This window comes from Antedon bifida, chromosome 5 (genome assembly GCF_963402885.1).
Source record: "Antedon bifida chromosome 5, ecAntBifi1.1, whole genome shotgun sequence".
NCBI lineage: Eukaryota > Metazoa > Echinodermata > Crinoidea > Comatulida > Antedonidae > Antedon > Antedon bifida.
The window spans coordinates 9,342,420-9,358,213 of record NC_136230.1 but is presented as its reverse complement, the minus strand read 5'-3'; the positions used below and the strand labels follow the sequence as shown (position 1 = coordinate 9,358,213).

At 32.2% G+C, this 15,794-nt stretch overlaps 1 protein-coding gene across 1 annotated transcript in view; it reads left to right on the top strand.

The window, feature by feature from the left end:
- Positions 1–14,082, top strand: part of LOC144842657 (uncharacterized) — a 37,880-nt gene extending 23,798 nt beyond the window's left edge. The window contains exons 9-14 of the mRNA XM_078699158.1: positions 47–157; positions 1,351–1,452; positions 2,180–2,342; positions 3,374–3,553; positions 5,356–5,480; positions 7,972–14,082. Of these exons, the coding sequence (XP_078555284.1) occupies positions 47–157; positions 1,351–1,452; positions 2,180–2,342; positions 3,374–3,553; positions 5,356–5,480; positions 7,972–8,046 (756 nt within the window). The 3' untranslated portion in view covers positions 8,047–14,082. The remainder of the gene's footprint in view (positions 1–46; positions 158–1,350; positions 1,453–2,179; positions 2,343–3,373; positions 3,554–5,355; positions 5,481–7,971) is intronic.
- Positions 14,083–15,794: the final 1,712 nt, after the last annotated feature.

Here is a 15,794-nt window from a genome sequence, read left to right as displayed (position 1 = left end):
GTACCATCACACATAAACATTTATTATTTGTTTTATTCTCTTGCAGTGTGCTGAAGCAGTGAAAGCAGGGGCTGTATTGGGTGATAGTATAGCAGATGTTGTAAAGAACTCTGATATCACGTTCTCAATGGTCTCTGATCCTGAGGCACTCAGAGCTGTAAGTATTTATTTTTTTTAATGTCATATTATTTTAAAATATATCTCGTAAAATAGGGTTGTAATATATACATATACATATATGTTTATTTCCAAAAAGTATCGATGAGAATTTTTTAACATTTTTTTATGCTATAACCGTCTTCAATAGTAAAAATTGTTTGTTTCAAAATGATGACAAAAACTTTGCTCCATCTTTATGACCAATCATTAAATCAACCAAATACAGTCCTGATAATGAATGGAACGTAGTATACTGGACTTATACATAGATTAATATTTTTCCCTTTCACCTACCGCTCCAATACGAAAGGTGCCTGACACTAAATTAGGGTAGCATACAATACATAATACCATAGGGCAAAAAAAAAATGCATAACCCGACCAACCCTTAAAGTTACACCATACCCTAGACATTTTAATTTATTTTATAGAGAAAAAAAATTCAAGAATTTAAAAAAAAACTTTGGTTTTCCAAAATCAAGACCAAACATACTTAAATATACTGAGTAAAAGTAAATGCTTAAAGTGGTTGAGTTATTTTATCCTTTTTTATTAAAAAAAAATAATAATAATTGACCTACCTACCTACCTATGGGTCTGTTATGCCAACATAATCTTTTTGTCTGAGTAATACTGATCAATTGCATAAAGCATAAAGTGCTTATTACTGTTTCATAATGTTGTTATTGTTATTACAATGGATTACATAACAATGGTGGAACAAAGAAACAATACAAATTGCAACAAAGACAAATAATATATACAACAAATTATGTATAATACATAAGTAGGTTTAAAAATAGTACATATAGTTCTTTATTGAATTTACTTAATGTTAAATTGTTAGCAAATTACCAAAATTACAGCAAGCAAACAAAATAAAACAAACAAAAGTGAAAATGTGTATGATTTTCAAAATATAGAGGGAGCTATGCAATATTTTTAATTTATCATATTAGTTTTTTTATGCATTAACATAATGTTGTAAGGATAAAGTGGTATCAGATATACATGTTTTTAAGAATTAGAGAAAAATAATAGAGGCACAATGATAGGCCTACAGGTTAGCCTATAACAAAATGTTATAATTGTGTATTCCCTTTCTAAAAATGTTTACTATTGTATAAGTAGAGCCTATCGATAATTGTATTATTTTGATTTTATTGTTATTGTTAAAATCATTACTTACAGATTTGTTTTGGTGAAAAAGGTGTGTTAGACGAAATGAAAGAAGGTAAAGCGTTGGTTGACTGTACAACTGTTGATATAGGGACGGTCACAGGTGTATCGGAGGTAAGATTGATTATCACAATCTATAGTATAAAGCCAATGTGGCTGCATCTCAATGGAGATACATATAAAATAAGCAAAGAGCTGAATCAAAACAATAAAGTAAAACAGACAGAAAGGATTGTGCACTAACACTTACACAGTGCAAGTTATAGTATAATTGTACTAGATTAAGAGGAGCTAAGTTTGAGTTACTTCAATTGGTATTTATCTAGAATTAACTTAGACTTGGCTGTGTGTGATAAGGGAACATATTTTTGTTTGTACTGAAGAAATATAGCCATGATTTAAAATATATTAGTCTCACAAGAAATATAGATAGTTAATACAGGGTTGTAGCCAAGGTGGTCGGCCCTGTCAACAACTCGTAATTTCCGACCACTAACTTTTATGACGCCAACCACCACTATTAAGTTGTTTATAAAACCTAGGCATACAAATATTTTACATTTTAGTTATGCACACATAATTAAATTGTAACTGTCTTGACAATGAGCATGCTAACTACAAAATGATAGACAAAAGCTTTCAAATTGCGTTTCCATTGTTACGTTGCCCATCCTTAATAGCATTGTTTGCAAAAGCCAAATTGCCGACCACCACTCATGACATGCTGATGAAACCCTGTTAACATTTTATTTTGTCTTTGTTGTACAATCTTAACTTTATTTGTATCTTACCTTATACTGTGTTTCGTCACTAATAAATATTCATTTATTTTGTGCTCCAGGCTATATCAAATAAAGGAGGGCGGTTTTTAGAAGCACCTGTGTCAGGCAGCATCCAGCCAGCAGTAGAGGGTAATCTAATATTTATGGCAGCGGGTGATAAAGAATTATACGATGAATGTGAATCGTGCTTCGCTGCTATGGGCAAGAAATCATTCTTTTTAGGTAAATATTTTTCAACTAAAGCTCTGTCTATACTACCAAACTACTTTGATAATTCATAACATCAGATATTTTTGTCACATATAAAGTTTAATAGTGTAGACAGAGCTTAAGGGTGTCAACCTGGTTGCAATTCAGCTTGCCCTGGTTATGTTCATTGTAATGTCAAACCACATTCGGAAAACTACATTAAGATAGTCTCCTTGTGATGTTATCCCAAGTCTCATGCTTAATTCTTATGGATAACTGTATCCACCATCCACACTTATCTAAGGGAAGAAAAACACCCCTTAAACATTCCCTTTTTAATATTTTTTCCTGTGATACTTCAAAATTGAAGGGAAATGTGATTGGTAAAAAGGCAAACAGCAATTTTTGTTGAATTATTTCAGTATGTCTTGGGGAAAGAAAAGTAGTAAAGGAGTCTATTCATCCTTCTGGTGTCTATTCATCCTTCTGGTGTCTGTCAATCCTTCTGTTGTCTATCCATCCTTCTGGTGTCTATCCATCTTTCTGGTGTTTATCCATCCTTTTGGTGTCTATCCATCCTTTTGGTGTCGATCCATCCTTCTGGTGTCGATCCATCCTTCTGGTGTCGATCCATCCTTCTGGTGTCTATCCATCCTTCTGGTTTCTATCCATCCTTCTGGTGTCTTCCCATCCTTTAGTGTCTATCCATCCTTCTATTGTTTATCCATCCTTTAGTGTCTATCCATCTTTTAGTGTCTATCCATCCTTCTGGTGTCTATCCATCCTTCTGGTGTCTTCCCATCCTTCTGGTGTCTTCCCATCCTTCTGGTGTCTTCCCATCCTTCTGGTGTCTTCCCATCCTTTAGTGTCTATCCATCCTTCTGGTGTCTATCTATCCTTCTGCTGTCTATCCATCCTTCTGGTGTCTATCCATCTTTTAGTGTCTATCCATCCTTTGTATTTGTTTATCCATCCTTTAAATTTCCGTGTCTATTTACTCTTTATAATTAGCTTAAAGGTGCCATAGACCTAGAAAAATGAGTGACATTCAATTTTTTTTTCAGGTGACGCCGGAAACGGTGCAAGGATGAAGCTTGTACTCAATATGATAATGGGTAGCGTGGTAGCTGGCTTCTCAGAAGGAATGGCATTAGCAGAGAAGGCAGGACTTAATCAAGCTGACCTCTTAGAAGTCATTGACCTCGGTGCCATGTCATGCCCGTTATTTCGTGGAAAAGGAAAAGGTATGTTGAACATTTTTTAATAGTATTATACAGTAAACTTCCTTGGTGTACAATATTCAGAATTCAGTTTAAATTCAAAACAATTTGAGACCTTTCTAAAGCTAGTCAAACTATTTCTATAAAAAAAAATGTGATGTGCCCAAATATGGTAGGCCTAGTGATATGACCAAATATGGTAGTGATATGACATCATGTCCATATATAGGCACATCACATTTTGTTGTCACATAAAGTTTGATAGTGTAGACAAGGCTTAAGAAATGTTATTGATCCAGACTACCTTTCGCGAGTTTGGAAAACTGCAAATACTTTCTCAACTAGAAAGTCACTCCGAGAGTGCATACCTCCGCCTACTGTAAAATTCTCCTACATAAGATTTCTCCGGAATGTATATATATATATATATTTGTGTGTGATTTAGGCTAATTCACTACAAGCATGTATGCGAGTTTGGTGTAAAGGTTATGTAACCAGCCTTTCAACTAACAGTAGTTTCAGTTGACTAACAATTTGAATTTGAAAATAAATAGGTTTTTTAAAACTACTCATATCAAAAAACCTGTTACATTAAATCAAATTGTGTTTTAAAATTACAAATCACAAATTATAACTCTTGCCTCTTGGACAAGTAGTTCTCTAGAAAATGCAATTTCAGTTTACTTTTTACTTTAAGACTGCTCGCCGGCTTTAACACTAGCAGGTCTGAAAATAATACTAAAAACTGGTTCAGAATTGGGAATGTGGTCCGGATTGCCTCCAAAATTGAATGGAGTGGTCCATGACCACATATCTATCTATATTTTGGTAAAGATCTTGCAATAACTTTTTGAGTAATCCTGCTAACAAACAGACACACGCGGTCAATTACATACAGTATATTAAAAATATTAAAATATTAAAAGTGTGTCCTTATTATAATCTGAAGTGTCCATTTAAATAAGTGTCCATATCTGTTGCAAATATACCGATAGTATTAAGAAAATACCATATTACATACAGTATTTATTTTTAGTATAAACAAGACCTAGTTGTAGTATAATAAGTTCATGCATTAGCTAATTCACTTGCATGCATTATTGGAAGTGTCAAATTCTTGAAACAATTACAATTAATATATGTCCTTGATAAGTCATTCCTCACTTTTGGTTTCTCGTGTATTTGAATATTATTATGCTAAATTAAGCTTATCGTTTATTATTCCCATCATTGTGTAATTACTACCTTCCTGTTGTTGGTACTTGAGCATGTTAAAAATACCAACGTTTGGAGGATGAATAAATTATGTGTAATTTACCTTGTTACGTTCAGGCCTTTCTCTCCAGGCATTAACTGTCTTTCAAATCTTGCTATTGTTATTATTTGTTTACGTTTTTTCTCATTGTGTTTATCACTTGTATACGTACAGTCTCTTACTGCAATTAAAAACCGCTTTGTCTATTTTGTGTGAATTACAGTAAATATTTTATTTAATAAAAATTGAATCTAATTATTGATAAAATAAAACAAACATAAAACTTGTTCCAAAACTTACCTCGATTTGATTAATCAAACTGAATGTTTAGTGTAGAGCATACAGTACCTTTTTCGTATTGAATATTTTGCTATACAATTTTATAAATGTATAGCTAGCAGTAAGGTAGTTTTACATAGGTTTTGCTATGATACAATGGTGAAATTATTCCCTGTTAATCTATTACCATTCTTTTTCTGTTGCTGTTTCACATTCCTATGTACTTATCATTTCATTGAATTCAACTGACAAAACAAGATTCTAACAAGATAGCATTGTTTTTATTTTCTAGGTATCATAAATAACATTTTTCCACCAGCCTTCCCTTTGAAACACCAACAAAAAGACATGAGGTTAGCATTAGCAATGGGTGACCAATCAGACCAAACATTACCAGTAGCTGCATCAGCTAATGAGGTAAGCATATATAGTATCAACCCATCTAACATTGCAATTACAAAACTTTTTATGAGAACACATTTACAGCCCAATTAGCTCAGTTAGCTAGTAAATAAGATGTATGTTTTTACTATGCAGCTTAGTGAAATCAATTAAAATCTTAATTAATTACCATATTTATTTGAATAAATGGCATGGGATATCTATTGTTCAGGAGAGTTTTTGGTTATGTTTTGGGTGTAAAATTGTAACATATATTAATATAAACACCCCCTAGTTATGAAAAACATTAATATCAGGAAGTGATAAAATACAGTAACAGCAAAATTGTATCAAAATACCCAATCGATTCTGCTACAAATAGAAATGTGTCTGTCACAGTCAAAAGTGTCGGGTTGTAAAAGCTAAACAAAAAGGGAAATTTGCATAGAACTATTCAGGTGTATTACTGTATATAAGAGTTGCTGAGGAATGTATTAAGTACACCTCACATCAACCTTGTAGAGAAGGGAGGTGTGACACCTCAGCAATAATACAGATTGACCATTTGCTGCCCGTTGGGCTGAAGTTGATACCAATACGTAACTGTCTGACCACCATTTGTAGTAAACCAAGCCGAATACACACATGAATGTTTATGTATAATTGGATTGTAATTGGTAGTGAACAAGTCCACGAAGAAGTGATCGGCGGACAAAGAAATAAAGACATTCAGTTGCTAATATTATATATCTGTATACTTTTAATTGCGTTCTTTAGTAGCCATATAATTAACTTCAATTGTTGTGTGTATATGGAATTAGGAAGGAATAAATAAATGCCCTGGGATGTTTTTTTGGTAAATATATAAACCTGTTAGTGTTGATTGAATAAAAGAAAATATAAAAATAAAATAGTAAAGTAAGAAAATGCATGTTTACCACAAGCCTAATTGGCTTGTGAAAAAATCCATATAACTATGTATATTACATAGCCTATGTAAATACGTGAACGTGATTGGTTGAAACTGCGTCACATGACTATCGCTGCGAGGATCGTAAATCGTATATATCCTCGAGAACGATGATATTGACTGAGTAATTTTCGCGTAATTATCGTGTCCCCTGTCATTAATCATATACATTCTCGAGTTCGATGATATTGACTGTGTAATTTTCGTGTGGCAACACTCGCGTTCGCCGATAAATAAACAAAAGTCATCTACTGGATTTGAACTCGGGTGGAATTGTCACTCCATCAAGACAACGCTTCCACCGCTGCGCCACGGAAGTTGCTTCAAGAAATTATTCATCTAAACTATTTAAACTATGCATACATAGCGCCCTCATTTGTTATTAGTCCTCCCTAAATGTGATGAAACACCGTTTGTGATTGGTCAATACTCACGGTAGTAACCTAGTAACTAGTACGCGCTGAACATCCGGTGATTCGGCTAGCTCCTCGAAGAGAAGACGATGAATTGTTTATTCGGCCTACCTGATTATAATATTATTATTAATAGGCTTATTGATGGAAATTCTTCTGTTAATTTAAACGACCTAGGCCTAAGTGAATATTTTATTGCCAAGGAATCATTAATTAGTAATTATCTGTATATTATTCTTCGCAAGGTAAGGTGTCTAGGCAGGAGGCTTGTTTACATACAATACAAATACTATAGAATAGGAGGCCTAGCCTAGCTTCACCCAACCCAGCAGACTTGTTCTTGGCTATATAATATAACAGATATCGCCTTTTATATCGGTAAAATATAAGATTTAACATCCCCTCGGGATGATATTATGTTCTCGGGGAATTATATATCCCTCAGCTGCCGCTTCGGGATATATATATTCCCTCGAACATAATATCATTCCCTCGGGGATGTCAAATCTTATATTTCACCTCTAAGCAGGCAATATCTGTATAATAATAAGTCATAAAATATTAAAAATTCATTATGACTAATACATATTATGAATTATAGAAATTGTATTAGTATTGCATGATAAATAATAAAATGGTAATTAATTATAGTATATAAATAATTGAAACATTTAACTATGCTGTAATTGTTAATAATTGACCATAAAGAAAACAAACAAATTCATTTTGAGCCTACCCAAGACTTTCTGGTTTCAGAGTTAACATTGTTGTCGGTAATAGAATAGATTAATAAGTTTTTGTGGCATCACCATAATATATCAATTTTCCTGAAAATCAATAGGCATGGTCTGTGTAGAACGATAATGATAAATTTGTGGATTTAATAATGTGCACAGAACATAGAAAATGTATTTCTTTTCTTTCCAAGATTTGTTCCATATTTTTCTGTTTTGGGTAGGATGATTTTTATTGTGCTAAAGTGTTTTCATTTTAAATCTTTTTTTATTTGGATTATCCATTTTTTGGTTTTCCTGGTGGTCGTTTTACTTTCTTTTTTTTACTTGTGTAACAACTAAACATTTAGCAAATTAATTATAAATGTGTATGGAAATTATTTATTTATGTTGAACATTTTTTTTTTTAGTTATTCAAGAGGGCGAAGGGCAAAGGTCATTCAGAAAGTGACATGTCTTCTGTATACAAAGTACTGATTCAGTGATGGATGCTGTCTTTTGCTGTTGATAATGAATACCAGGGACAAAGTTTGTTAACCACCTAACGAATCATAATTGTAACTATGTGAATATTTCCTCGTTTTTTTAAGTTTTGGTCATAAAAAAACCAATTTTTATTTGTGTAGATTTTAGGGTATAATCTGGAGTATTCATTTCAACACACTGTAGATGATTTACTTATTAATTTTAAACTTCCTTAGAATGGGAAGATTGTACATTTTGTCTTGTGTTGAAAGCCCTCTTCAGTGTGTTGTGACTGCCTGAAGATAGACTCTTTGTCCAGGTACAACAAGTCTTTAGCCTCCTACTCCAGGCATTAATATTTAGCATAGGAAAACTGTTTAATATTTGGGGAAATGAACTTAGATAGTCAGGGGTGATTTATGAATTATGGATTTTTATACAAATTTATGTCAAATCATGAATATGTAATTGTAAATTAGATACAACTTTCTATGAATGTTATTATTAATATAGACTGTTGGTAATTTAAACAGTTTTTAAAAAAGTACAAATTTAAAATAATGGAAAAATCAAATTTACAAAGACTTGAATACTATTTTTCATATGAAATTGTGACATAGTAAATATGGATTCTTTAATATTGTGCTTTTAAGTGTATCCAATCAGTGTGAAATGTAATTTATTTTTAGCATTAAAAGTTTAAATTCTGTTTTATTTAGAAATTAAACCATGGATTTTACTTTTTATTTGTGGGATTGTGAATATAACAATGACTTATTAGATTTCTTTGTATTTCCAGACAAAGTCTAAATCCAATTTAAACTTGTCACTTGGATAAGATCTATTTGTAGCAAAGAGATGGCCCATTCCAATTTATGTCTGAAGTTGGCTTGAATCAGTTCTTGCTAACTTAAAACAACACAATAGGCTTGTTTTTGAGGGGATCTAGCTCCTTGGACTCCTCGCTGTTTCTATCCATGCAGTGTGTGTAGATATTTTGCGAGCAGTTTAAAGGGCTAGTCGAATACTGTACGTCTATTTGTCTTGTACCTGATTCACATGTACGACACAAATCTAACAAATTGTAATGGAATATCCTGGGATGACCTTACTGAGTACAATTCTTTCACATGCTTGTTGCAGTATAAAAAACTCATTAGAAAGATACACACATAAAGATATCGCTGTGTTACTAACGTTACATTGATGTAATCCTTACAGTCCTTGCTGAGGCATGTAAAAATTACCAACTTTTTCCGAGACTTTATATCGATGCATGCAACACAGAAACGCATCCACGAACTCAATTTTGTAAGATTTGTGTATGTTTCAATCGCATAATAATTAATAGTTTATAATTTCAGGGTGTAATCCTTACAGCATTTGCTGACGCCTCTAAAGATTTTCCATCAATATAACGCTTTCACACATTCGTACCAAGGTAACAATTTCTTACAATATGTTACATTTTTGTACATGTGTTTGTGAATCGGGTATTGGGTAATTTGTAATTTCATTGTCCGAGAGAGCTCATCACGTCTTAATCTTAGAATATAAGTAGTGTTTGATACAACATTCAGGTCCTAATGAATCATCAGTCTAATGTGAATACAGACATGTGGTCTCCTGGTCCCATGACATATGTTGTCTGTAAACTTTCAGACAAACAAATATTTTAAAATTATACATTAATAGAAGCCGACAGGTCTTACATGAACACCCATGTTGAACAATAGACACTAGAAATATGAATTTACAATACAGTAGAATCCCTATTAAGAGGACACCCTGGGGCTTAAAAAAGTGTCCCCTTAATAGAGGTGTTCTCTGAGTAGGGGTGTCCCTTTAATAAGAGTTGATTGTAGTGTTGAAACATATATTCCTTCATGTCATAAGAAAGTGTCCCCTTAATAGGGGTGTCCCAAATGAGGGGCTCTACTGTAATTATTTATGATTTTGTTTCCACAGGCATTATTTCCTAAAATGTCCAAAGTGACAATATAAAAATATAACCATATCTGCCCAGTAAATATTTTATTTAAAGGTATTGTACTTTTACTAGGCACTAGATGAGAATAATACATAGTTTGCCTAGAGAAGAAAAATATTATATATCATTTACTATAATTTATAAGTAACACGATCTTTTTGTAATTGCCACCAACTCATGAAACACAGTATACATACAGTCATCATTAGTTCTCTGTGTTTTCATGAGCTATTTATGAGTTGGTAACTTAGTTTCATGTTCTATATTAGTCTATGCTACTTTTCTTTCCACCTCTACATAACTTCTCATAAAATAAATTGTTTCTGGGTTGAATTAAATTCCCTCATTAGAAAAAAAGACATTAGGTATGTGTAATGTTGTACTACGTTAATGGCATGAATACTTTACGGTATTCTAAAAAAAAACCTGCCCTTTGTAAGATATGGGAGATTTCAATTTGCAAGGACCGGTGACCAACCTAGGTCAGGTCAATTGATGTGTTGTCGGCCATTGCCTGGACCTAGAAATCATCAAACCTGTGTCGAGGTGGGGGAGAGAGGCGTACTGTACGTTCCAATATTCCTGCATTCGCACAATAACTAGTAGTTATTGTTTGGTCATTGGTTGCCTATCATTAATATGAGACCATTCTACGACTCTCATCAGCTCACTCCAGCGTCTTCTGACAGACTCCATTTAAGGACCACCATTCCTTTCTATCCTGCATATCTGTCTGTATTTCTTCAGCAGTGTATTCTGTTTAGTTAGTTATATTGCCAACCTTCTGTAGCTATACAGAATTTTGAAATGTGGGTAGTTGCAGAAGCTATCAGCACATTTTAATTTATGAGTATTTGCTAGTGTTTGTTTTAATCAAAAAGTCCTTATTATTATTCTGACCATTATGTCAAACATTTAACCACCTAGATTACCATGTATATTTAGAAATTTATCTTACTAAATAAATAAATATTAAACTTACACCTAAAAAAAGAAATACTGTGCTATAAATAGGATTTTTTTGTTGTGACATATGGCATTTATTGAAGTGGAAGCAGTATTATTGTTCAAAGGTCAAGAACTGAATCCGGCTACACTTACTAAAGCATTTCTAAATATATCTCAAATAATAATTAATATCTATCCAATGTTATTTTACCATATTATAAATCACAAAAAAATTGTCCTAGTATAACATATTGCTGCAATTCCGTCAAGAATTAGGATATGTGGGTGCTAATTTTTCCATCTAGTTTTCCACTACCTTACTGGTCAATAATTATTCATCTATAATCTATAAAGTTTTTTTAGAGTTTCTTGCTTTAAATTCAAAATTGTTAAATATCTTCTTTAAAATTATACTCTTTCTTCTTCAGATGTAAATAATATTTATCTGTGTATACCATTGCTCATACAACCCCAGAGGAAGTCAGTCTATCGAAAGAAAGTTTTGCGATTGATTAAAACGGATAATTCAAATATATAAATAACTTATAATTGAAAGTGAAAACTGGTTATACAAAGTGTAGACAGGTCGATATCGAATTTCTCAGCGCCAGAAAGCTATTTATATTCACGGATTATTAGAAAAGAGAAAAACGTTAGAAATACTTGATAGAGTTTAAATTCCATCTTCTTTAAAATTATACTCTTTCTTCTTCAGATGTAAATAATATTTATCTGTGTATACCATTGCTCATACAACCCCAGAGGAAGTCAGTCTATCGAAAGAAAGTTTTGCGATTGATTAAAACGGATAATTCAAATATATAAATAACTTATAATTGAAAGTGAAAACTGGTTATACAAAGTGTAGACAGGTCGATATCGAATTTCTCAGCGCCAGAAAGCTATTTATATTCACGGATTATTAGAAAAGAGAAAAACGTTAGAAATACTTGATAGAGTTTAAATTCCATCTTCTCATTAAAGTGTTGTTTTACTTATAACTGCATAAATGGGAATTTGAAAGTTAAGATGATTGTTGATGTAGAATTGAGGATTGAGATGGCGCAGTCTTGGTCTTGTAACAAACAATTTATCGTCAGTTAGGCATGCGGACAGCTGGGACACATTATTTCATTGTAGAGGTTGAACTTTTGATGTACATAAGGAGGATGGGTAATTAATTTGTCTTTATGAGACAACATGAGGGTGTGTATGCATGTTTGTCATTGAAAGTTAGCCAGTGGCGTTATTTTGCTTCAGCATTTCCACCACATAATCTCACCTGATTCTCTGTACTGTATCTTAACATATAGCATCTCCAGTATCATAATTCTGAATACAGTATCACATATGTATTGCACATTCATACATGGCACCCGTATTTGGTTAAGGTTAGGTTTGGTAGCGTATAACTTATAATAAAGGCATCACATGTGATGCATATGTGACACTGTATTACAGAATTTGCCTATGATACTTGACTAATTACATACAATCCGAAGTATTGGCATCATTACCTTAAATCATGTTCATAAAGCATCATTATCGGTTGTCATTAATATTATAATCAACTTCATAAAATCTATGCCTGTTTCATAACCCTTTCATCACATTCTGGCTAAATCATTAAGATAGGTCGGAACATCTTTAATAGCTTAATTACATAAATAATCTTTTTTTTTTTTGGGAAAATATACAGCTGTAATCTCTTGCCTGTATCCTTTGATCATCCGACAAGATAGATCTTACTGATATATTGAGATGTTGGTAGCCCTAGTTTCATAGTGTCCATAGGGTCAGAGGTCAAACATTTTTGTTACACCTGCAAGACATTCAAATTTTGCTGCATAAAATACCATCATACATATTAAGAAATTAAAATCCACTTATGTTTCATGCTTGCTTTTCCTACAGTCATAGGTTAAGCATTGTTAGTTATTACTTATTATTTGTTTAATTACACAAATTTACGAAATTCATTATGTATAATTTGCATAGTTTTTTCAGGGTCAGAGGTCAATGAGAGAACATTTTCATGTTGAGTTACATTATTGGTGTCGTTAGTACATTCTATGAAAAATTCTCTACTCTACATTGATAGGTACTGTCAGATACAAAATGATTACTGAATACTGGTGAATTTTTACGAGCTAATTTATAAACATCTTTATTTTTTCTCCAGTATGTTGTCTGGAAAGTTTTTAAGACACTTTTTTTTATAGATTGCCAAACAATTGGTGTTTTCTTCAATTTGGATGTTTTCCAAAAGATTGTGAAATATGTGAAATGTTATGTCAAAGGTAAAAGCACCATAACAAGTTCAACAATAAATAAATCAAATTAACTATATTAATATGATTTCTCTAATGTGAAAATACCTTTTTTATTATTCCAGTACAACACTGATTTTGATATGTTGTAATTTATGTAGGTTACCTTATTACTAAAAATCATTGAAAATTGAGGCTTTTTTTCACACTGTATTTGTATGACAAGTGGAGTTTTCCACAATTTTAACTATTTTTGATTTATTCTGTATTTTTTTTACTATAGTTAATGTAGCGGGGTGTTTATTTGTCACTAAAGCTCTGTCTACACTATCAAAATAAAAGTGTGATGTGCCCAAATATGGTAGTGATATGCTCAGATTTTGTACTGATATGACATCATCGTGTCCATATATGGGCACATCACATTTTTATAAAGTTTGATAGTGTAGACAGAGCTTAAAGGTACATTCACACTGAGCCTGGATTATGTCTGGTGGGTGGAAAAACTTTGAGCTATATTACATTTTTTTTCGGGCACTGTGTTCACACACATATTGTACGGTTCCTAACATTACACACATTGTTTGGACCAGAATCCCGGCTCAGTGTGAACGTAGCTTTAATCAGGTGGCATTAATTTGTGTAAAGTAGCTGATAGATATATGTAACATATTAATTTTGTGCTGTTTGAAATCTACACACGTTTGACTCATTTTGAATAATGTCCATATTTGTTAATACTTATTGTAGTAACCCCTCATGTTTTTTTTTTTTACTTTTGATGATTCTTTAGCTGATTTTGTTAAAAGTGTGTCAAAGATTAAATAAATAATTAAAATGTATTTGTATTTGAATGTCTTTGATGGGTTTTTTGTTCACTTCCTATAAACATTTTGTATTGATCAGTTAAACTGCTTCCGTTAGTTACTGAATCATGTCACTGCATTTTAAAGGTGTTGGCTCAGCTTGAATTGTTTGAACCATTTAAAAAAAATGTTAACAATATTTTACGAGGATGGTTCATCCAGCCGAAGCTGATCATTAGGTACCCTCACAAAAATACAATATGACATAAACATGCAACATTTAAAATAAATAGAATTTATAAAGATTAACAAAATAATATGATGCAAAAAATAATTAGAATCAAAAGAGAAATCAAATAAAAAAATGAATTAAATTAAATTGGCCATCTTAGAGAGAAAAGACAGGAAAATTGAGGCAACAACATGTCAACAAAACAACATCTTTCAAATGATTGAGACAGACATTGATCCTGGTCAAGCCTGTAGGGGTTGTATTTCCACAAAAGGGACAAAAAATGATCACAAGATACTCTAGTTAAGCCTGCCATTATATCCACTGCTGGTCTCCAGTTGAAAAGGGCATTTCAGAAAAAAGGAGGTTTGTTCGGTTCTGATGATGATCTATCTCATGTCAATGGTGATATGCTGATATATCTCATGTCAATGATGATATGATGATCTATCTCATGTCAATGATGATATGATGATCTATCTCATGTCAATGATGATATGATAATCTATCTCATGTCAATGATGATATAATGATCTATCTCATGTCAATGGTGATATGATGATCTATCTCATGTCAATGATGACATGATGATCTATCTCATGGCAATGATGATATGATGATCTATCTCATGTCAATGATGATATGATGATCTATCTCATGTCAATGATGATATGATGATCTATCTCATGTCAATGATGATATGATGATCTATCTCATGTCAATGATGATATGATGATCTATCTCATGTCAATGGTGATATGATGATCTATCTCATGGCAATGATGATATGATGATCTATCTCATGTCAATGGTTATATTATGATCTATCTCATGGCAATGATGATATGATGATCTATCTCATGTCAATGGTGATATGATGATCTATCTCATGTCAATGGTGATATGATAATCTATCTCATGGCAATGATGCTATGATGATCTATCTCATGTCAATGGTGATATAATGATCTATCTCATGGCAATGATGATCTATCTCATGTCAATGATGATATGATGATCTATCTCATGTCAATGGTGATATGATGATCTATCTCATGTCAATGATGATATGATGATCTATCTCATGTCAATGATGATATGATGATCTATGTCATGTCAATGATGATATGATGATCTATCTCATGTCAATGATATGATGATCTATCTCATGTCAATGATGATATGATGATCTATCTCATGTCAATGATGATATGATCTATCTCATGTCAATGATGATATGATGATCTATCTCATGTCAACGATGATATGATGATCTATCTCATGTCAATGATGATATGATGATCTATCTCATGTCAATGATGATCTATCTCATGTCAATGATGATATGATCTATCTCATGTCAATGGTGATATGATGATCTATCTCATGTCAATGATGATATGATGATCTATGTCATGTTAAATTACAGATTATTAAAAAGTATCAATCTTTCACTGGCTACTTTAATTTCCAGAACATTTTTTTTTAGTATTAAAATAGATGTAAATTAGGCTAGATGATT